Source organism: Pipistrellus hanaki (assembly GCF_964339955.1).
Source record: "Pipistrellus hanaki genome assembly, chromosome: 18".
NCBI lineage: Eukaryota > Metazoa > Chordata > Mammalia > Chiroptera > Vespertilionidae > Pipistrellus > Pipistrellus hanaki.
In genome coordinates, this window is record NC_140520.1 from 4,384,197 (window position 1) to 4,404,699 (window position 20,503).

Consider the following 20,503-nt stretch of genomic DNA (forward strand, 5'->3'; position numbering starts at 1 on the left):
AGCCGCCCGATGCTTCTCTCCTCGTGAATGTTCCTCTCCCTCTCCCTTCCTCTCTCAGAAATCAATAAAAACATTTTTTTTTTTTTTTTTAAAGAAAAAGAGTAAGGAGAACCAGCACACACCCAGACCTGGCTACGGAACGCACAGGGCAAGAGGCGAGCCCAGGGTCCCTCCAAAGCCATCAGCCGTTCCCGGCAGCGGCAGCTGAGGTGCAGTCAGGCGTGGGCCCTTGTGAGCAGCTGCCCAGGCCACAGGCCCTGCGGTGCCCTCACGTGACAGCGGGGGGCGGCCCTGTCACCCCCCACCACCCCGCCCTCTCCGGGCCCTGGCGGCGCTCCTGGCCCGGCCCTAAGCGGTCCCGGCTGTGCCACCAGCCCCTCGCCGGCCTCGGTTCACCAGCCATCCGGGCCTCGCAGGCTCTGGCATCCCCAGGGCCCTGGCCCACATAAGGTGGTGCGACTTGGGGGGGAGGGGGAGGCGGGCTGCACAAACCAGCAGGGCACCGGCTGCCTATCCAGCAGCCTCTCCTCCCCGTGGCGGCGGGAGGCCGCGGGCAGGGGCCTCCGAACCCGGCTGGAGGCAGGGGCGGCTCAGGCTGTGGCCTTGGGCAGCTCAGGCTCCTCCCCGAGCACCCGTGTCTCCCTCCGAGTGGCTGGTTCCTGGTGGGGGTGGGGTCACGAGGAGGGGTGTCGGGATGGGGGCCCAGGGAGGTCCCCACAGACACGCGCGGGAGCCGGAAGGAGAGGCGGAGGCTGAGGCTCACACGCAGGAGCAGGGCAGCTCCGGATGTCTTTATTGGGGGGCGAGCACAGCATGGCAGTCGAAGGCATGCAGACAGGGTGACAGGGCCCTGGCCTAGGCGTGCCTCAGACACACAGGGGCGGGGGGGTGGGCGTGGGGGGGGGCAGGGCGGGCTGGGCGTGGGGAGGGGGCGCCGAGGGAGGGGCAGAGGCCAAGGTGGGAGGGGTCCCCCGGCCTCCGCTATTGCACGCGTCCTCTGGCCGCGGCCAGGAAGTACAGTATTGCTACTGGTCTCCGCTCGCCCGAGGCTTCCCTGCTCAGAGCCCTGAGCCCGGGGGCAGACAGGCCCCTTCCCCGCCTGTCTGCCCGGCAGCATCATGGGAAACACGTGGATGAGGGAGACGGAAAAACCAAAGATAAAAAAAAACAACCCAAATGCCTCCTCAGTCAAGGACACAGGTAACGGGGGAAAGGGGTGAAGGAAGCTGTAGAGAAGCCCCTGGAAGTCCCCCCACAATGGGGGCGTGGGGCGGGAGGTAGAACCCCGATCTGGGGTGGGGTGGGCCCCCGGGGAACGCCCCTACAGGGCGGGGCGGGTCTGGGCCCACCCAGAGGGACGGGCGGTTCCCAGGCTCACTCTTCCCGGGACATTCCACGCACAACACGAACACGGGGGTCAGGGGAGGAGGGGAAGGGGGGCCTGGGAGAGGGGCAGGGCTCGGGGAGACAGCCTGACGAAGACAGACCACCAATAATAGCACGTGCACTACACACACACACACGAGAACAGCATGTATGAATATAGAGACTATGTGTGCATAGACAGCCCTTCAGTCACAACAGGACACGGCGCCGGGCCGGGCGCTCCGTCAGTCCCGTGCCAGCACGTCCTGCCCGGCGAGAGGTGCTTGCCTGGGTTCCAGAGTCCCCCCAGGCCTCTGGCTGTCTGTCTGTCTGCCTGTCCCTCTCACGCTGCTGCCGCTCTAAGAGAGGGTGAGGACTTCGGCCTGGGCATAGTTGGACGAGAGGGCGTCTTGGCAGGTCTCTGCATCAAAGAGCACAGGAGTGAGACGCCGGCGCGCACTGTCGGCCCAACGTGGCCTCCGGGGGGCGGAGGGCGAGGCGTTCGGCAAGAGAAAGGGAGTCGCAGGGAACGGGACTTCAGGAGGAAGGCAGCTGCCGGGAGGCCGAGGGCCGGAGAGCAGGCCGGGAGCAGAGCTGGACGGCACGGGGACACGGGGCTCAGAGGCCAGGGAGGCAGGGTGGGTCCCGGTCTGCATCGCTGCGCGGGGCAGGGGGACAGGAGCCCCGGAGAGAGGGACCCCGCTCTGCAGCCCGGCACAGGCAGAGGGGGAGCGCCTGCTGGGCCTGTCACCCCTGAGCCAGCACCCGGCTGCTGCCTGCCCACTTGGGCTCCCCCTCCCCCCAGCCCCAACCCCCGAGGCTCCATCTGCCACCACCACCTGGGGCCGCTCATTGTTCCACGGGCTCAGCCTGGCACCCCCAGCCCCTTCCTCCTCAGCAGGCAGAGCCCCAGGGCTGGAGGCTGAACGCGGACCAGGAGGGCTGAGGGGCGCGAATGTGCCATCCTTGTTGGAAAAACAGACCCAGCTGGTCCCCCCCCCCCCCCCCCCCGCCCTCGGCTGCGAAGTGGCCTCCGCCCGGAAACAAACCGTACAAACTGAGCATGGGGCGGACAGCTCCAGGCTGCCCCCTGCTCTGCGGGAGGGGCTGGGCCCAGCTGTGGAGGAGAGGCTTCTAGAAGCCAGGGATCGGGGACAGGTCCAAGTCAGGCTCCAAGGTGAAGTGCCCTGGGCTGCCAGGCTGTGGGGGGAGGGCGAGGAGAGCCTTCCCCGGGGAGGGAGGGAGGTCCGAGCCTGGGCTCTGCAGGCAGCCTACTCCCCCTCCCCCCCACCTCCCCACTCCCCCCCCCGCCCCCGCCTGCAGAGCCCAGGGTCTGTCGCTCCACAGCCTGCTGTGCCTCCCCCAGGGCCCCGGAGGCCGAAGTGCTGAGAGCTCAGGGGGGCAGACCCCTGCGCTCTCCATCACCAGCTGCTGGGTCGGGGTCTCCCCAGGGGGCGGGGGGGGGGGCGGGGAGCCCGTCTCCCAAGCACGAGGGGCTCCAGCCTGGCACCCCTGCCTCCCGCCGCCCAGGGACATCTGTGCCCACCGCCGGGGTGCGTGAGCACGCCGTGCCCGTGGGAGGGAAGGGGGCGGTGGGTGCCGTGGAAACTGGGGCTGCTGACAGCGCCAGGGGAGGGCTGCCACCGAAATAGCCGCCTCAGCTCCCTGAACCAGGGCGCCGGGCGGGGAGAAAATAGCCGGACGCCCAGCTCGGCACGTCCCCGCAGAGCCAGCCTGGTGCCAGGGTGCCAGGGAGCCCGGGAGCCAGGGAGCCCGGGTGCCAGGGAGCCCGGGAGCCAGGGAGCCCGGGAGCCAGGGAGCCCGGGTGCCAGGGAGCCCGGGAGCCAGGGAGCCCGGGAGCCAGGGAGCCCGGGTGCCAGGGAGCCCGGGTGCCAGGGAGCCCGGGAGCCAGGGAGCCCGGGTGCCAGGGAGCCCGGGTGCCAGGGAGCCTGGGTGCCAGGGAGCCTGGGTGCCAGGGAGCCCGGGTGCCAGGGAGCCAGGAGCCCTGCGGGCAGGACCCAGCCTGTCCCCCTGAAGGACAGCTGGGCCCTCGCTCTCGGCCCTGAGGGAGAAGCTACCTGCTCTCCACCCCGATCCCAGGGCTTCCCTGTCCCTGTCCCTTAAAGGGGCTGCTCCCTGGGTCTTCCCCACTCTTCGGGGGACACCTCACTGGGAGGGGCAGTGGGAGGCAGGTCCCCCGAGACCACAGCAGGGAACAGACCTTCCGGGAGGCGTGCCCCGAGCCTGCCCAGGGCCGGAGAGGACACTCAGTGGGGTGCAGGAGTGCTGAGTGGGGTGCAGGAGCGGAGTGAGCTGACCTTTGCCCCCAGTCCGCCTTCAGGGGTATCCCAGTGTCCTCCCGAGCCCGGTCCTGCCATGCCCATCCTGGCCCACCCTGGAGGCGCAGGCACGGCCCCTCCTGAGTCATTCCCTCAACCAGCTGTGTACTCTGACTAAGAACTGCCAGCTCTCCTCCCCGTCAGGAGGCCCTGGGCTGCGGCCCCTCGGCCTGGGCCGGTCCTGGCTGCCTGGGGCCCCGCTCTGCCCGTGCCAGGGTCCCCCGCTCTGCCCCCGCACTGCCCCTCCGCGGCCCCTGCCAAGGAGCAGCCCTGCTCACACGGTGCCTTACAGACCTGTGTGCTGCCGGCTCGTTAGGTAAATGAACACACTTAATTAGAGGAACGAGATGAGGCCCGGTTCTGGCAGCAGCGCAGAGTGCGGGGCTGGGCGGGAGCGGGCGGGCAGGGCTGGGCTGGCAGGGAGGCCGCGGAGGGGGCGGGAGGCACCAGCTTGGAAGCGGAGGAAAGCAGCGCGGCGAGGGGGCGAGGCAGGGGCGCAGATGGGGTGTGGGTGTCCCCCGGAGAGGAGGGCCTCCCCGCACCCCAGGCCAGAGCTGGGGAACACCCCCTTCCCCGAGGGTGGCCGCCGGCAGAGATGCTCCTGGGACAGCCTTAGCCCTTGCTGGTCTGGGTGTGGGATGGACAGACAGACAGACAGACAGGGACACTGGTTCCTGGCTGAAGGCCACAAGGAATGGAAATGTTTGTGATGAAGATGGGGCCCTGTGGGGGAAGGTGGGGCTCAGAGACACAGGATGGGGGGCCCTGAGAGTAACCCCCTCTGCCCTCAGGTCCAAACCTGAGCGTTGAGGGGTGGGGGGTGAATGCTCCCGCCTCCCCCGGCTCCCTGTGTTTGGGGGGGCCCAGGGGCAGGAGGCCGGAGCGGCTACGGGGCCGTGTGTCCGGGCGGGGGGCTGGTGAGGGGGGGAGGAGGGAGGGAGAGCAGGAGCTTTCGTGGAGAGTAGGGCGAGCTGTATCGGGGCGCCAGCGGAGAGAGCCCCAGACTGGCTCCGGCGGCTGCGGCTAGGTTGCTTAGACTCCGGGACTTTTCGCGGCCTCGGTAAAGAAAAGGCACAGCGGGGTCAGAGGGCGCGCTGCTCACCTGAGCGGCCCCGCGGCATCGACCTCCAGGCGGCCCAGCTGCGGGAGGGCTGGCCTACCCGGGGAAGGCTCCCTGGCCGCCTGGGCCCCTGCGGGTGGACTCCAAGGCCACACCCCCCGCTGACCTCTGCCCTGCGCTGTCCCCCTCCAGCTGCACAAAGGTTCGGCTCCCCACTTTCAGAAGCACTGCCGCCTCCTCCAGGCAGCCCTCCCTCTGACGCCCAGGCAGCTGCGGGCTCACAGGGGCCCGAGGGGCAGGCGGAGGCTGTGCCACGCCCCCCTGGTCCCCCACGCGCCCCGCGCAGGGAGGTGAGAGCGGCGGGCCGGCACGGGGAGAAGTTGCCGAGCGCGCAGGCACCGCCTGTTTCCCGGCAACCCACCTGCTCCCGCTCGCCGGTCCCCCTCATTGGCTGAGCCGCACACTCGTTGCCAGGAGGCAGCGTGGAGGCATCTTGAAAACAGCAGCCAGGCCTCAGAGCACCCGGGGGTGCGGTGGTGGGACGCGGTGGTGGGATGCACCTGCTCCCCATCCCTCACGGTGCCCCCTCCGCTCCGTCACCTCCACGGAGGCCCTCACAGCACTGGGGTGACAGCAGGGCTGCTCAAGTCCTCCGTGAGGGTGCGTCCCCTCCCCAGTCTGGGCTGGGCCCCGAGCGAGCTGCAGCCAGAGCAGCACCAGGTCTGACAGGACACAGTGGGAGCCACTGCACGCTGGGGGGGGGGGGGGGGGGAGGTTAGCAGGGGGAGGCTCTTCCAGAGCCAGAGGATTGGGGTGCAGGGGCCAGGGGTGCAGGGGCCAGGGGTGACCGGAGGGACACGGGAGAGGTGCAGCGGGCTGAGCACAGCCCCCTGGGCCACCTCCCTCAGCTGCCGATCGCTCCTGCTTCTGACACCCAGCAGGACGGACTCGGACGTCCACCCGCAGGCCTGGTTAGGGTCAGGGCACCGGGGTCCTGTGGGAGCAGTGGCGCTGGGAGGCCCAGGAACAGGGCCTGGGGAGGTGGCCCTGGAGGCCATGTGGGCTGGACAGGCCAGGGGCCATCCTTGGGGGAACTGTGGCATTGCAGGCTATTCCTGCAGCAGGCACGGTCCCTGCCTCACGGTCTGGGGTTGGGGGACGGGGAAGTGGCGGGGGACTGGGCTGGAGGAGGGCTGGTAAGAAATGGCCCGAGAACCAGGGCAAGGCTTTGTTATGGGGATCGGGGTTGATTCGGAAACTAGGCGGAGTGTGCAGGGCGGTGAGGCCACAGGACAGGGAAGACACACACACACACACACACACACACAGGACAGGGAAGACAGACAGACACACACATACACACACACACCCAGAACAGGGAAGACAGACAGACACACACATACACACACACACACAGGACAGGGAAGACACACACACACACACACACACAGGACAGGGAACACACACACACACACACACACACAGGACAGGGAAGACACACACACACCACACACACACACACACACACAGGACAGGGAAGACACACACACACACACACACACACACACAGGACAGGGAAGACAGACAGACAGACAGACAGACACACACACAGGACAGGAAACACACACACACACACACACACACACAGGACAGGGCCTGGGGAAGGAGAACCTGGTCCTAAACCCCCTGGTCCCCAGCCATGCTGCCCCCCCTCCCCGCCGCCATCATTCCCGCCCCCCAGGCCAGGAGCCCCAGCTCCACCCCCACTTCTGCCGGGGCCTGTGAGGGGCTGAGGGGCTGGGGCCTGCGGATGGCGCTGCAGCCCTCCTGACGGGAGGCCATGGCAGCCTCTGTGCACTTCCAACCCTTCAGAACACACCTCGGAGGGAGCCCTACACTGCCTGCCCCCCTAACCCCACCCCAGTCTCCCCCTCCCTGTCGCCCTCTGGCTCTCCTTGTCACATCCGGGCCCTGCAGAGCTGGGGCTGCCCCTCCTGGGCGCCAGGCCCCCAGGCAGGACGGAGGAGGGGACCTCACACCGGCTCCCCGTTCTCCCCGACTCCTGAGGGTTGTTGGGACCACTCACTTGGGGGGCCTTGGCCGGGTCTAAGAGAAAAGCAGGCAGTGACCCGGGAAGCCAGGCCTGAGGTCACAGCAGGCACTCCGGGAAGAGAAGTGGTGGGACGGGGGAGGGCAGGGACCCCTGCTCCCGTGAACCCCGCTCCCAGGCCGCACTTGCTTTCCCCGTGGGCAGCGGGGTCCGGGCTGTGTGTGCCCCTGGGAGGCTGTGGGCTTTCTAAGGCCCTCGGCAGCTGGGAGATCAGGGTCCCCATCCTAAGAGTCCGGGTGCATCCAGGGAAGAGGAGAGGATGGCCCTGGGGGCTCCCCGCCCGCCAGCCTGGGAGCCTTACCTTTCCGGACGCTGCCGTCGGCGCAGGCGTAGTCCCCGGCGCTGAGCAGGAAGCAGGCGGCCGCCTTCTTGTTCCGGTCCCGGGTGCCGGCCCGGCGCAGGCCCCGGCGCTCCTCGGGGCTGGGGGCGGCGGCCAGGGGCTGGGTGAGGCCCGCGCCCTCCTCGTCCGACAGCATGGCGTTGGCGTCTCCGTTCTGCTTGGAGTCTGGGGGGCCAGACAGAGGGACGTGCTGAGCGCTGCCCGGGCCTTCCTCCGGTCACACCCCCCAGGAGGGCCCAGGGCACGGGGCAGGGGTCTTTCCTGGGAGACGGGGCCACAGACGCCCTAGGCAAGGAGTCCCCGAGTCTGCTGCCCCTGAGACTGCCCTCCCTCCCCCAAGGCGGCAGACTGCCTCCTCCTTGGGTGGTCGGGCTCAGGCTGCACCTGAGGAGCTGGGTCCCCTCAGAGGCCGCTTGGCTTGTCAGGGTGCAGGGGGCACTGCCAGGGCCGCGCCATGGGGTGGCGCTCCCAGCTGTCTGCCCAGACCACCCCAAGGCGGCCGAGCCAGAGTCGAGTGCTGGGAGGATTCGGGGCTCCCTGCGCTCGGGCCTCCCCTGTGTCGGGGGACCCTGGTTGGGGAGAGGGCTCCCGTTCAGCTTCCCCTGCTGCGGGCTCTTCCCCCCGGCTCCCGCCTGGCCCCTGGACCTGCAGCAGGGGGGCCGCTCGGTCTGAGGCAGTGGCCCCGGCGTTGCCGGTCATGCCCTTCCAGTGGCCCAGCGGTGAGGCCGGGCTAAGGCATGGCCGGCTAGTGTGTGCCCAGCAGCTGCCCGCGGACCTGCACTCGGGGGTCAGGTTTCCTCTGAGCCCTGACGGGGCTTTGGGGTCCAGCTCCAGTTCCCAGGAGCGCTGGCTGCAGACTCAGACTCAGGGACGGGGGGCGGGGGGGCGGGGAGGGGAAGGGGTGCCACTTTGGTGGGGAAGGAGAGGAGCCCAATGGGTGCGGTCCCATCAAGGTCCATGGGAGACCCCGGCGCCTGCAGGGCTCCAGGCAATGAGTGGTTTCAGCTTGTAAGATGGGCACCTCCACCAGGCCCCGGGGGCGTGTCCAACAGGCCACGGGGGCGTGTCCAACAGGCCACGGGGGCGTGTCCCCCACCAGGCCCCGGGGGCGTGTCCAACAGGCCACGGGGGCGTGTCCCAATTCAGGCACCCTTCCTGGGGGACGCCCCACATTGCTCACAGAGCCTAGCCAGGAGCTGCTGCCTTCGTGTCCGGCCTACCCCCAGCTCCCCGATGGCCTAACCCCAGCGCTCCCACTACCAGGAATCCCAGCGTCCCTGAGGAGCCCACACCATTCCCAACAGTGAGGCTCCACTCTCTGCCCTGACTCCACAGCGCCCGGGTTCGGCCAGTCTCCTCTCCTGTTGCCTGACTCGGGCCCCCAGGAGAGCCCCCCCCATCCTTGAAGACCGGGGTTCAGGCCCTCAGGCCCCCGTTCCAGGACTCGGACGCCACTGCTGCAGCCTCTCCCAGCAATGCCTGGCCACTGCCTCTGGCCCCCCCCAATCCAACTCCAAGCCCAGGACCCAGTCCAGCTGGTGCTGAGCAGCAGGTGCACTTATCGGGCTGAGCCAGCGGCCGGGAGGCTGGGAGAAGCAGTTCTGGTGGACGCACTGGGGGACGCCCTGCTCTCCCGCTGACGACAGGCCCGGTCTCAGTAAAGACTCTAGGCAGGGGTCTTCAAACTACGGCCCGCGGGCCACATGCGGCCCGCAGAGGAGTCTGATCCGGCCCGCCAGGTTTTTTGGGCAGTGAGCGCAGCCGAGGTGTTACAGTAGGAATTAGTAGTTCATATAGTCCGGCCCTCCAGCTCTCTGAGGGACCATGATCTGGCCCCCACTTTAAAAAGTTTGAGGACCCCTGCTCTAGAGGCTTCTGTCATCGTCTGGGTCCGTCCACGTCTGGGGTGGGACATGAAGAGCGTCCCCATTTCACAGGTGTGGAACCCATGCCCTCAGAGGGGGAGTGACTGGCCTCAGGGCACGCAGCAGAGCTGGTACAGCGAGATCAGGGACGCAGGCCGCTACCTCACGGCCCACGCACCACCCTCTGCAGCCCACGTTCCCCAGGATGCTCGGCCCCCAGGCCCGACGTCCAGGAAGCTATCCAAGCACCAAAGGACAGAGACCCGGCCTCTACTCAGCCCTCACCGGGCACCTGAGGGGGAGGGGGGGGCCCAGAGCCGTCCAGCACAGCCTGGATCCCGAGGACCAGCCAGGACTCTCCTCCCTGAGGCCGTGGCCATCATCTCCTCTTCCCTGGATGCACCCCGACTCTTAGGACGGGTCCCCTGACCTCCCAGCCCCCGATGGCCTCAGAAAGCCCCACAGCACTCCCAGGGGGCACACACAGCCGTCCCTCCCGCCGCCCGCCTCACCTGCCCGCTTCCTCTCGGCCAGCCCCTCCTCCGGGGCCGCGGGGCTGGCGTCGCTGTAGGTGCTGCCCCGGGGCGAGGCGTCCCCGGACTTGCAGTAGCCGGGCGACTCGAGCTGGGGCGGCCGCGGCATGTGCTTCTTCCGCCGCTTGGGCAGCTTCTGCTTGGCCATGGCCAGCGAGTAGTACATGCCGAAGTTGTTGACGATGACGGGCACGGGCATGGCGATGGTGAGCACGCCGGCCAGCGCGCACAGCGCCCCCACCAGCATGCCCGACCACGTCTTGGGGTACATGTCCCCGTAGCCCAGCGTCGTCATGGTGACCACGGCCCACCAGAAGCCGATGGGGATGTTCTTGAAGTCGGTGTGGTCGTTGCCGCGCGGGTCGGAGGGCCGGGCGCCGATGCGCTCGGCGTAGTAGATCATGGTGGCGAAGATGAGCACGCCCAGCGCCAGGAAGATGATGAGCAGCAGGAACTCGTTGGTGCTGGCGCGCAGCGTGTGGCCCAGCACCCGCAGCCCCACGAAGTGGCGCGTGAGCTTGAAGATGCGCAGGATGCGCACGAAGCGCACCACCCGCAGGAAGCCCAGCACGTCGCGGGCCGCCTTGGACGACAGGCCGCTCAGCCCCACCTCCAGGTAGAAGGGCAGGATGGCCACGAAGTCGATGATGTTCAGCAGGTTCTTGACGAAGTCCAGCGTGTCCGGGCAGCACAGGATGCGCACCAGGAACTCCAGCGTGAACCACAGCACGCACACGCCCTCGATGTAGGTCAGCACCGGCTCCGTCTCCACCTCCCGCCGGACGCGCACGTGGGTGGCGTTCCCCACGCGGAGGATCTCCGTCACGTTGCGGTCGATGTTGAAGGCCTCGTGGGTCTCCAGGCAGAAGGTGGTGATGGAGACCAGGATGAAGAAGAGGGAGGCGAAGGCCACCGCCTGCGGGGGGAGGCGGAGGGAGGGGGGGCATCGGTCAGACAGGGGAGGGTGAGCTTGGAAAGGGGGGGAGGGTTGGGGGGCATGGGTCACCAGGAGGCCCATTAGAAAGATGGCCCTGACCGGTGTGGCTCAGCGGATAGAGCGTCGGCCTGTGGACTGAAGGGTCCCGGGTTCGATTCCGGTCAAGGGCATGTACATTGGTTGCAGGCACATCCCCGGTGGGGGGTGTGCAGGAGGCAGCTGGTCAATGTTTCTCTCTCATCGATGTTTCTAGCTCTCTATCCCTCTCTCTTTCTCTCTGTAAAAAAAATCAATAAAATATATAGAAAGAAAGAAAGAAGGAGGAAAGAAAGAAAGAAAGAAAGAAAGAAAGAAAGAAAGAAGGTGAGGGGTGATGTTTAAGTTCACAGCCAGGAGCTAAAATCCCCTCCTCAAAAAAAAAAATAAATAAATAAATAAATAAAATAAAATCCCTCCTCACAGCGTCTTGGCTGCAAGCGGCTGCCCATGGCTGCAGGGCCTGCTCACCGCGGCCTCTGCCCCTCGCTAGCCCAGCTGTGCTCCGAGGCCTCTCAGACGGCCGGGGAGTAAGGCACCAGGGGCTTCGTTAAGATGCCGTCTGCCTCTGCGGGGAGGCCGGGACCTGAGGCTCCATCTTCCTAACGAGCTCGCGGCCGAGCCTGGCACAACAAGGCTCCGGCAGCGGCCCTCCACGTGGGCGCTGGGCCGGCACACCGCGTCACCAGTGAGGAACCCACATCCCCAGGCCCCGCCCCAGCCTGCGGCACACTAACTCCCCTCCCAGGGGACTCTGGGGCACGCTGCATTTGGAGGCCCACTGCATGCTGGGATGCGCCCTGAGGCAGGGGGGTCGGGGGTGACCCTGGGCCTCTAAGGCAGCTGAGCCTGCTGAGCTCAGCTAGGACCCCCATCCCATCCGGAAGCTCCCAGTCCGAGCCCCGCTCTCGCCTCTTGGCTTAGGACGCCCCAGCCGACGGCTGGCAGTGGGGAGCGCCTGAAGGAAGACACACTCCACTGCGGAGCCAGGGGGGTCTGCCCAGAGTCACTACCCCCACCCTCTCCCCAATCCGGCACTTCCCGGCCCCTGAGCTCCGAAGAACATTCAGCGGCACCGCGAGGACCCGAGCGGCAGCGGCCGGCCCAGACAGCTGCCGGCTCCCGGCAGAGTGATGACAGCGGCCCTCGGCAGAGGCACGGCCGGGCTAAGTGTCCGATCGTTATGAATGGAGATGAAATGCATGTGTAATGACACCAATTACGGAGCTTTCATCTGTTATTCAGGCGACACCGCCATTCACCACTGTCAGGCACCCGCGGCTGGGCCCGGGGCCCACGCTGCCGCCTCTGCTGCTTGGTGGGTGAGGGCGGGGGTGGGGGTGGGTGAGAGGGGACTGTGGCCCCCCCACCACCACCTGGCGACCCCCACGCCCGACTCCCACCTGGCCATGGCCTTGCGGTCTGAGGAGGCCCCGGGGCTGCTCTCCTCCAGGGAGACGGCACCTGGACGGGGAGGCGGGGGCAGCAGTCGGCACCCGGGAGGGCACAGGGGTCTGGGAACGCGGAGCAAGAGCAAGTGAGGAGGGGACTCTGGGCACGAACAATCACCGGCTGTCCGTTCCGGGCCGGGCACAGCAGGGCACGATGTGAGAAGCTGTTTTACGAAGGAAGAACTGAGGATCAGAGAGGTTAACAGACTTGCCTGATGCCACACAGCCCGCAAGGGGTGGGGGAGGACTTGAACTCGGCATTGCTTAACTCCACATCCACCTGTGCCCCCTCCCGGCCAGGGTCACTGCACAGGCCGGGACAGTCCTCTCTGAGTCATTCATACTCTCCCAGCCAGCCAGCTCCCTTATGTGGGCCACTGGCTTAGGGCAGACACCCATCACACACTAAGACTTACGTACTTTCTTATTGATTGGGGGTGGAGCATTGATCAGTTGCCTCCCATATGCACCTCACCAGAGATCGAACCCACAACCTTGGTACGTGTCCTGCCTGGGAATCAAACCCACGACCTTTTGAGGGCAGGGATGACGTGCCAACTAACTAGGCCACGCTGGCCAGGGCAAGACTTATGTACACCTGGACAGGAACGGGCGGATCCGACAGGGACAGAGGATGGGCGAGGACCACAGACACACTGCTGCCCGCTTCGCCCCATGAAGGTGACGGTCAAGTTCTTCCCCTGGGAAACGGGCTGCCAAGGCCACACAGGCTGGTGTGGGCATCGCATGGCCAAGAGCTCCCACCCCTGAGCTCGCCGGGGGGATGTGACGCTGGGAGCCCACGGCCCCAGCGCCACCCGCCCCCTGGAAGCAAAGGGGGTTGGGACAGGGGAGGGGGGACAGCACCCCCACCTCTGCCCAGAAGCACGGGGAGCGGGAGCCTGCTCTCCGAGGGAACGCTAGCCAGGAGCGCGGCCCCCTGGGGGCTGGTGTGCAGTCATTAGCGATTCAGACAAACAAGTGCTGGAAGGGCTGCCAGGGGGCGGGGCAGGGGTGCAGAGGTGGGCAGGGTGGGGGGACCGTGTGCCCTGGGCCAGTCTCACCCCACAGGCCCAGGAGCCCGCCTGGTGCCTCCCTCCCCTGCTGCCCCAGGGTCAGGCCTGTGCACCTGACCAGGCACCTTACATGGACTGTACATGGAACCACCAATCAGCACCTGCCCAATACCCTAAGCCCCCATTCCTAAGTCCCTAGGTCCCTAATCATGTGCCTTACGTGAAACCACCCATCAGCGTGTGCTGAGAGCCCTAAGCCCCGTCCCTTCCTTTTCCTCCCCCAAAAGGTGCCTTCACCCCAGCACTCGCACTCTCTCTCCTCCGGAAGGCAGCTGGCAGTCTCCTTCTCCAATAGACCTTGTCTCCTGGTCTCCGTTTCACCTCTCAGAGGGGACCTACTTCAAACAGGGTGGTCAGGCACGGCCTCCAAGCCAAGGGGACAGCTAAGCAGAGACGGAGCAGTGAGGGATGAGCTGGGAGGCAGAGCGCTGTGCCAAGGCCCTGGGGCCGGGGCATGCTTGATGTGTTGCAGGGAGGAGAGGAGTCCTTCCCTTACAGAGCTGCTTTGAGGATGAAAAGAAGTGATATTTGCACAGCTCAGCACAGCGCCCGGAGTGTCTCGGGACTCTGGCCCAGGCCAGGGGCGGTTGGGAGGTGAGGGACACTGGTCATTGGGAACCAAATACAACCAGCGGGGCAGGGAGGGATCCCACAAATGAAGGGCCGAGGAGACAGAGGGACAGATGCACATAAGGAGACTCAGCCCCAAAAGCCTATATTAAGGACGAAGTGTAGGAGAAGAGGAGCTAGAGACGCTTGCAGAGGAAGATCTGGGGCTGAGGTGAGGCGGGGAAGCAAGATCCTAGTGCCCAGGGCGTGGGCAGCCCGCAGCCAAGAGGAGCCAAGGAGCTGGCCTGCAAGGCGGGCAGAGCCTGGGCTCCTGGGGCAGGGCCTGCATCTCGAGCCCCAGGTTCGAGCCCAGAGACGCTCCGGAGGAGCAGAACCCGGCCCACCGGCTCCCATGCCCAGAGCCGGCCTCTGTCTAACCCACCCTCCATCGGGCCCCTGGGCGGCCCCCGAAGGCGTGCAGTCCAGCCCAGACCACCGGCCAAGAACGATCCAGCCCTCAGTGTCCATCCGTGTCCCCAGCTGTCCTGCCCCTGCTCACGCTGGGCCTGGCCGGGAAGCCCCTCTTCAGAACGAGGGCAGGGCTCCCTGGTCCTCACGGCAGCGGCAAGCACTGCCCCCTCGGGAGATGTATTTACAACCCTCCTCCTTCCAAACCCGGGGTCAGGGAGCCGCGTCGCCCTCCGGCGGGGCCTCCCGGCTCACCTCCCAGCTCCTCCAGAGGCACCTGCCACCCCCCCACCGGCCCAGGGAGAGGTGGGACTCCGCACTTCCTCCTCTCACCTCCTGCTGAACTCCGCATGTTAAGACCAGGACACAGCTCCTGATCTACCTTGTGTTGTCAGGACCATTTCCTGTCCCCCAACTTCCCCGACAGCCACCTGCCGTACCTGGCCAGGCTCTTTCCAGGAACAAGCACCACCTCGGACCCGTCTTTACAGTTAGAGCCCGGCTCGGGCCGGCACGCAGTCAGAGCCCAGCTCGGTGCCGGCACGCAGTAAATGCTCAAGCAATGTCTTCTGAGTGACTGCTGCAGAGAGGGCTGCGGTTCCTCCCCTGGCCCTGGGGAGCCTGTCTCCGGGAGAGATGTCAGCCCCCCTAACTTTGGGGGACAGGTGTGCTAGGCACCTCTCCAGGCACCTGGGCGCTCCGACTCTGGCTCTCGGGCAGGGCCGAGTCTACTGGCTGATGGGGATCCTGCCAGGGGCCGGGTAACCATCCCCCAGCCTTCAACCCCCAGCAGGGCGCTGGGCAGAGGTCCTGCCAGGGAGGCTGCTCAGGCACAAGGATGGCATGAGGCCCTGGTGCCCGGCTGACACTCTCCATGGCAGAGGGGAGAAGAGAGGGGGGGGAAAGAGGGGAGGGGAGGGGAGGATCCTGGGGCTCCCTGTCCCCAAGGCCCAGCTGCCTGACTCTGTTCTTGCCTCCTCTCCCCCCCTCTCTCCAAAATAGTCCCCGTTTGTGTCATCCCTTCCCCCCCACTTCACACCCAGCCCCCCACGGTGACGGAAACACCTCTTCCTCCAGAGACAAGATGTTCAAGAGGCAAACGCGGGGCTGCTAGAACCAGAGCGGAAACAGAAACCAACCCCGGAGGACATGGAGGGCCTCAGGCGGGTGGGGGCTGTGGCTGGGCCCGAGGGCACCGGGCGCTGCCGGCGGGCTCTCCCTACCCGAGGGCGAAGGCCAGGGAGTCCTGCCCTCGCTCGGAAGCCTGCGTGCTCACAGACCAGCTGGTCCGGCACTGCCCAGGCTGGGAGGTCGGGGCCGTGGCAGGGGCGAGGACCTGGCTGGGCACTTCCCCTCTAGGGGGCCTGGGCTCCGGTCCCCGGCCTGCGCCACCGTAGCTGGTCTCCTCTCTTTTCGTCCTAGGACAGTCCCACCGGGAGAGAACAGGGAGCGAGTGAGGAGCCAGCTCCGATGGGAGCGAACCTGGGATGGAGGCGGGGCTTCGGAGGGAGCTGGGCGGGAAGGGGCAGGTCCTCCTGAGTCACAGTCCTCCACAGAGGCACCGGGAGAGGCAGCCTGGACGCCCGAGGTCTGTGTGACCTTGAGCCAGCCCCTCCGGGTCTCAGTTTCCTTCTCTGTAAACCAGTAACAATCCCTGCCTCGCACGGGCCAGAGGAGACCCTGGAAGCAAGCAGAGGTGACACCTGACGCACGGCGGATGCCTAATGGCCGTGAAATCGAGGCTCCAGGGCCTTCCTGGGGTGGCAGGATCCGGTGCCTCACATCCTCCATGCCTAAGGGCGGCGGTGGCGTGGGCAGACCCGATCCAGGGACCGGTTTAGCCCAAGGACGACCACCCTGAGGGGGGCTGATAAGTGAGCCCGGCCCCTGGCACCCGTGCAGACGGTGGGGGAGGGGAGCGTCCCGGGTCCCCTCCATTAGGCCTCCTACCGGCCCGGAGAGGAGGAGGAGGTCCGGACTCTGCAGCCCTGGATGCCGCCCAAACCGCCGCCGGTCCCTCTGGGGCTGGGAGCCACCCTGCCTGAGGCTGAGCCCAGGGGGACCGAGACGGTGGGCAGGCACCGTGGGGTCGGGAACCACGGCGCGGCCACCGCTGGGTCCAGCCGCAGGGAAGGGAGCAGGGCGCACACCCCCCACCTGAACTTGGAGCTGCCTGGGCCAGGCCGGTAGCTAGGCAACAGGCTCCCACAATCCTCTCGGCTCCCTTCCTGCTGGTGTCCGGTTTGCTCCGTCATGTGTACCAGATGCTGGTGCCCAGGGGTGCCTGGGTCCGGGCCCTGCTCCTGCGGCTCCTGGGTCCCACTGGCCCTCGCTGAGGACCCCGAGGCCGCCGCCAGGGAAGGTCCGCGCACGGACCCCGGGGTCAGAAGCAGGGCTTTCTGGGAAGCCAAGAGGTGCCGCTTCTTCCTGCAGCAACACACATGGGCTCATCCCCAGGCAGCCGCGCTGGCCACTGGCCTGGGAGCCTGCAGGGCCGGGCATCGGGCACCTTCCCGGCTAACTCCCTCACCCCGCACACCCCAGCTGTGCGAGGAGCCTCAGGGGCAGGGCACGGGCAGGCATCTGGTCACCCTGAAGAGGCCTCTCCCAAATCCGGACCACGGGCCGTGAGTTCTGGGCCCAGCTCTGCCTTTTCTGAGCAGAAGAGGCACCGCCCACACCCCTCAGACCCAGAGGGGTGAGAACATAAGGGTCACTTCTGACATCGCCGTCTGCCCCGGGGTGTTCTGATGTCACCCACAGGAGGTGCACACCCTCACAACACCTCCCAGGCCGGAGTCCTCGAAAACAGCCTCCTTGGGGGGGGGGGGGGGGCCGAGAAGCCGTTGTAACGGGCGGAGGGGGTGCTTGGGGGGCCGGGGAGCCCTGGCTTTGATTCTCAGCTGCCACCATCCACCATCGGGCGGTGCGATCTGACAGGTTTATCCTCTCTCAGCCTCGAGCTATTAACGGGGGATGATACCTCCTCTGCAAACGTACGGGGGGGATTAGAGATTAGTGCAGAGGGTGTGCACCGCGCGCTCAGTAAATAGCTGTTACTCGTTTTTTAAACTCTCTATTTTCATTCGCGTCCCAGGAACAGCTGCCGGCTGGCCTTGGCCCGGGGCCTGGGCAGGAGGCACGCGCTCTCTGGCCGGGGCCGCCACAGCCGGGACAGCTGGCACATCAGTCTGAGGACCGGTGGCTGCAGACTCACCGAGGGGGGGCGGGGCCCCCGGCGCTGCTGTCAGCTCAGTGTCTCCTCAGAGACACTTCCCGGCTCTGAGTCCTGAAGGGACCCTGCCTCGCCCCCAATCCCCAGCCTCACCTGACCGCCCTGCGGATGGAGCTCTACACCTACAGGGCAAAGATGTGGGGTCCTGGCCGACTTCAAGGGGCTGGCCCGGCTCTGAGCCGACTCAGAGCCCCCTGGCTGGGCCACGCTTTGGTGAGCTGAAGAAAGAAAAACGAACTCCTCGATGTCACAGCCCCTTGGGGTCCAAGAGGGAAGAACCGGAGGAGTCTGGTTCTCTGAAAGTCCCTCTGAAAGTCCCCTGGGGTCCTACAACGCTCAGGAAGAGGGTCTGGGCCTCCCTGGCTTGTCCCACCTCCATCAAGCTCAGTCTGCCTCCGGCTCCCTGTCCCTCACTCGGGAAGAGCCTGGATGACCTGCACTTGTCTCTGCCCGCCCAGTGCACACAGCCAGGGTCGGGGAACTGCCTGGAGAGGCCACAGAAGTCACAGCAGCCCCAGGCCGGGGCACGGCTGGGCCCCCGCCTTCTGAGCGGGTCTCGGGCCACAGGGAAGAAACAAGGGCAGCTCCCTAGCTTCATCCTCAGACCTGAAGGTCCCTGGCATCCGGGGGCTGCCCTGGGACACCCACAGCCCGGCCTGGCATCCATGGCCTCCGAGCACTCTGCTCCCCCTTCTCCTCTCTGCCCCGGTCCTGCCCAGCCTGGCCCCTCCCGGGAGCCCCATCCCCAGCTCCTGCCTTTCCTTCCAGGACTGGACTGAGGCCCGGCGCAGGGGTGCTGGGAGGGCAGCAGGGCTCCAGACGCACTAGCACGACGGCCTGGGATGCCAGGGGGGGCAGGACCAGCTTCCGCAGCAGCAGGCAGGCCCCCGACCCCACACATCGGTCCCGTGGACCCTGGCCAGGCTTCAGGCTGCCAGCCAGGAGGTCAGACCCCAACCCCAGGGGCCTTTTCCAAAGAAGCTAAGCCATCCTTCATGGTTGTTTTCTAGCTGCCCAAGCATGTCTCCCCGCTCCCCCCTCCCTTTCCTCCTAAGGGGGTTTGGGGCAACTGGATTGACCTGGGGGAGGGGCCTGGAAGGGTCTAAGCCACCCCCACCCCCACCCCATACACCCATTTCAAGCAGAACCCTGAACCAGGGCTTTCTGGGAAGCCAAGAGGTGCCTCCTGCAGGAGGAAGCAGCAACACACCTGGGCTCATCCCCAGGCAGCCACGCTGGCCACTGGCCTGGCAGCCTGCAGGGCCCGGCACCAGGCACCTTCCCGGCTAACCCTCCCTCACCCCGCACACCCCAGCTGTGCGAGGAGCCTCCGGGGCAGGGCACGGGCAGGCATCTGGTCACCCTGAGAAGAGGCCTCTCCCAAGCCCGGGCCACAGGCACGAGTCCTGGTCCCGGCTCTGCCTTTTATGAGCAGGAGAGGCCGAAGCTGGCGCCTGCCTCTCTGAAACTCCTGGCTCCCAGCACTGAGGTGCTGGGGGACTGCATGAGGGGGCTCCCTGGAGACAGCGAGTCCAGGGCCTGCCACAGCGTAGGTGCCGACCTTCTAGTTCCTTCCCTAAACCCCATCTGACCCTGGCAGAGGCCTGACTGAGGCAGAGGCCTGCTCTCCAGGACTCTGACCCTGAGGAGGGGTGGGGCGAAGAAGAAGGGGGCCTGTCTTCCGCTAAGGGCCCCCCACTGGCTGGGAGGGGGTGCAGCAAAGCAGGCTGGTCCACGTAGTAAGTCAAGTGTGTGCAATTTCATGATGAGGCATGCAGGGGAGATGGGGTGTGTGTGTGTGTGTGTGTGTGTGTGTGTGAGAGAGAGAGAGAGAGAGAGAGAGAGAGAGAAAGAGAGAGAGAGAGAGACAGACAGACAGAGGGAGCGAGAGAGATGGGTCTCTGGGGCCCATGGAAGGCACATGAAATTGAGAGGAAAGCACAGAAAAAGGTAAGTCACTTGGGGCCAGGCGCCTCCCTGCCCCTACCCACCACCCACCACGCGCCTCCTTGCAGACCTGAGCCATGCATGACCCCGGCTCCCGCCACTCACCCTGGCCGCCCTGGAGGAGTAGGGGTCCTCGAAGAGCGCCCACATGCGGGGCTGCCAGCCGCGGCAGCCCCCGGGCCCGGAGCCGGCGCCGGAGCCGGCGCCGCCGCCCTCGTGGGGCCCCAGGCGCTGCAGGGCCAGCTCCCGCTCGTCGTCGCCGGCCTCGTCCCCGGGCCCCGCGCCGCCGCCGCCGTCCGGGTTCTCGAAGATGTCCAGCGCCTCCTCGGCGTCGCGGTGCTGCCGGTAGGTCATCCAGCAGCAGGGCTCCACGTCCGTCTCGTCGATGCCCCAGAAGGTGAGCTCCTCCTCGAACAGCGGCCCGCACACGTCGGCGGGGCAGTGCAGCTTGCCGGTGCGGTAGTAGTTGAGCACGTAGGCGAAGACGCCCGGGTGCCGGTCGAAGAAGAACTCGCCGCCCCCGCCGGCCCCGCCGCCGCCGCCGCTGCTGCCGCCGCTGCTGCCCGCGCCGCCGCCGCCATCGGGCTCGGGCCCGGCCCCGCCGTCCGGGTCGGCCAGCCAGGCCAGGCGGGTGCCGGGCAGGGTGCGCAGGGTGCTGCGGTAGGTCTCATGTCGCGTGCCGCCCACGTTGATGACGATCTTCTCCGACGCCTCGCCCTTGGCCATCTCCTCCTTCAGACATGTTTTGGACGGAGGCTTGTTCCCCGACTTGCGCCCGCGGTAGGAGGACACGCACACCGAGCTGATCATAAGCGGCGCTGCGGGGCTCCGGCGCGGGGCGGCCGCTGCCCTCCAAACACCCTTCCCGAGGCGGCGGCGGCGGCGGCCGCAGGGCGGGGGCGGCGGGCGGCGGCGGCGGCCCCCTCGGCGGCGCGGCCCTGCCCCGGCTCCCCGCGGGGCGCGGAGGAGCGGGAGGAGCGGGAGGAGCTGGGTGTCCCGGGTGCACAGGTGGTTGGGGTTGGGGCACGCGGCGCCCGGGAGGCGGCAGGCAGGCGGGGGGCAAGGAGAGCCGGAGCCCCCGCGAGGGGCCGGGTGCGGGAGGGAGGGCAGGGGAGGCGCGCACGCTCTTCCCCGCTAGGAGCGGGCACTCCGACACCCGCGCCCGGACACGGCCCCCAACACCCGGGAGCGA

General features: G+C 67.2%; 1 protein-coding gene across 3 annotated transcripts; it reads right to left on the reverse strand.

Annotated features, from left to right (window-relative positions):
* Positions 1 to 759: 759 nt before the first annotated feature.
* Positions 760 to 20,125, reverse strand: KCNC4 (potassium voltage-gated channel subfamily C member 4). 3 transcript variants are annotated; one of them, XM_084866216.1, is made up of 4 exons: positions 19,417 to 20,125; positions 9,592 to 10,528; positions 7,176 to 7,379; positions 760 to 1,103 (listed from the first exon to the last, which is right to left on the reverse strand). In XM_084866216.1, exons 1-4 carry the CDS (start codon positions 20,119 to 20,121, stop codon positions 982 to 984), a joined length of 1,968 nt encoding a protein of 655 aa, XP_084722342.1. In that variant the 5' UTR covers positions 20,122 to 20,125; the 3' UTR covers positions 760 to 981. The 3 variants fall into 3 exon arrangements, with proteins under 3 accessions (XP_084722342.1, XP_084722343.1, XP_084722344.1); XM_084866217.1 differs by having other exon boundaries at positions 760 to 1,786; XM_084866218.1 differs by lacking the exon at positions 760 to 1,103 and adding an exon at positions 4,353 to 4,760.
* Positions 20,126 to 20,503: the final 378 nt, after the last annotated feature.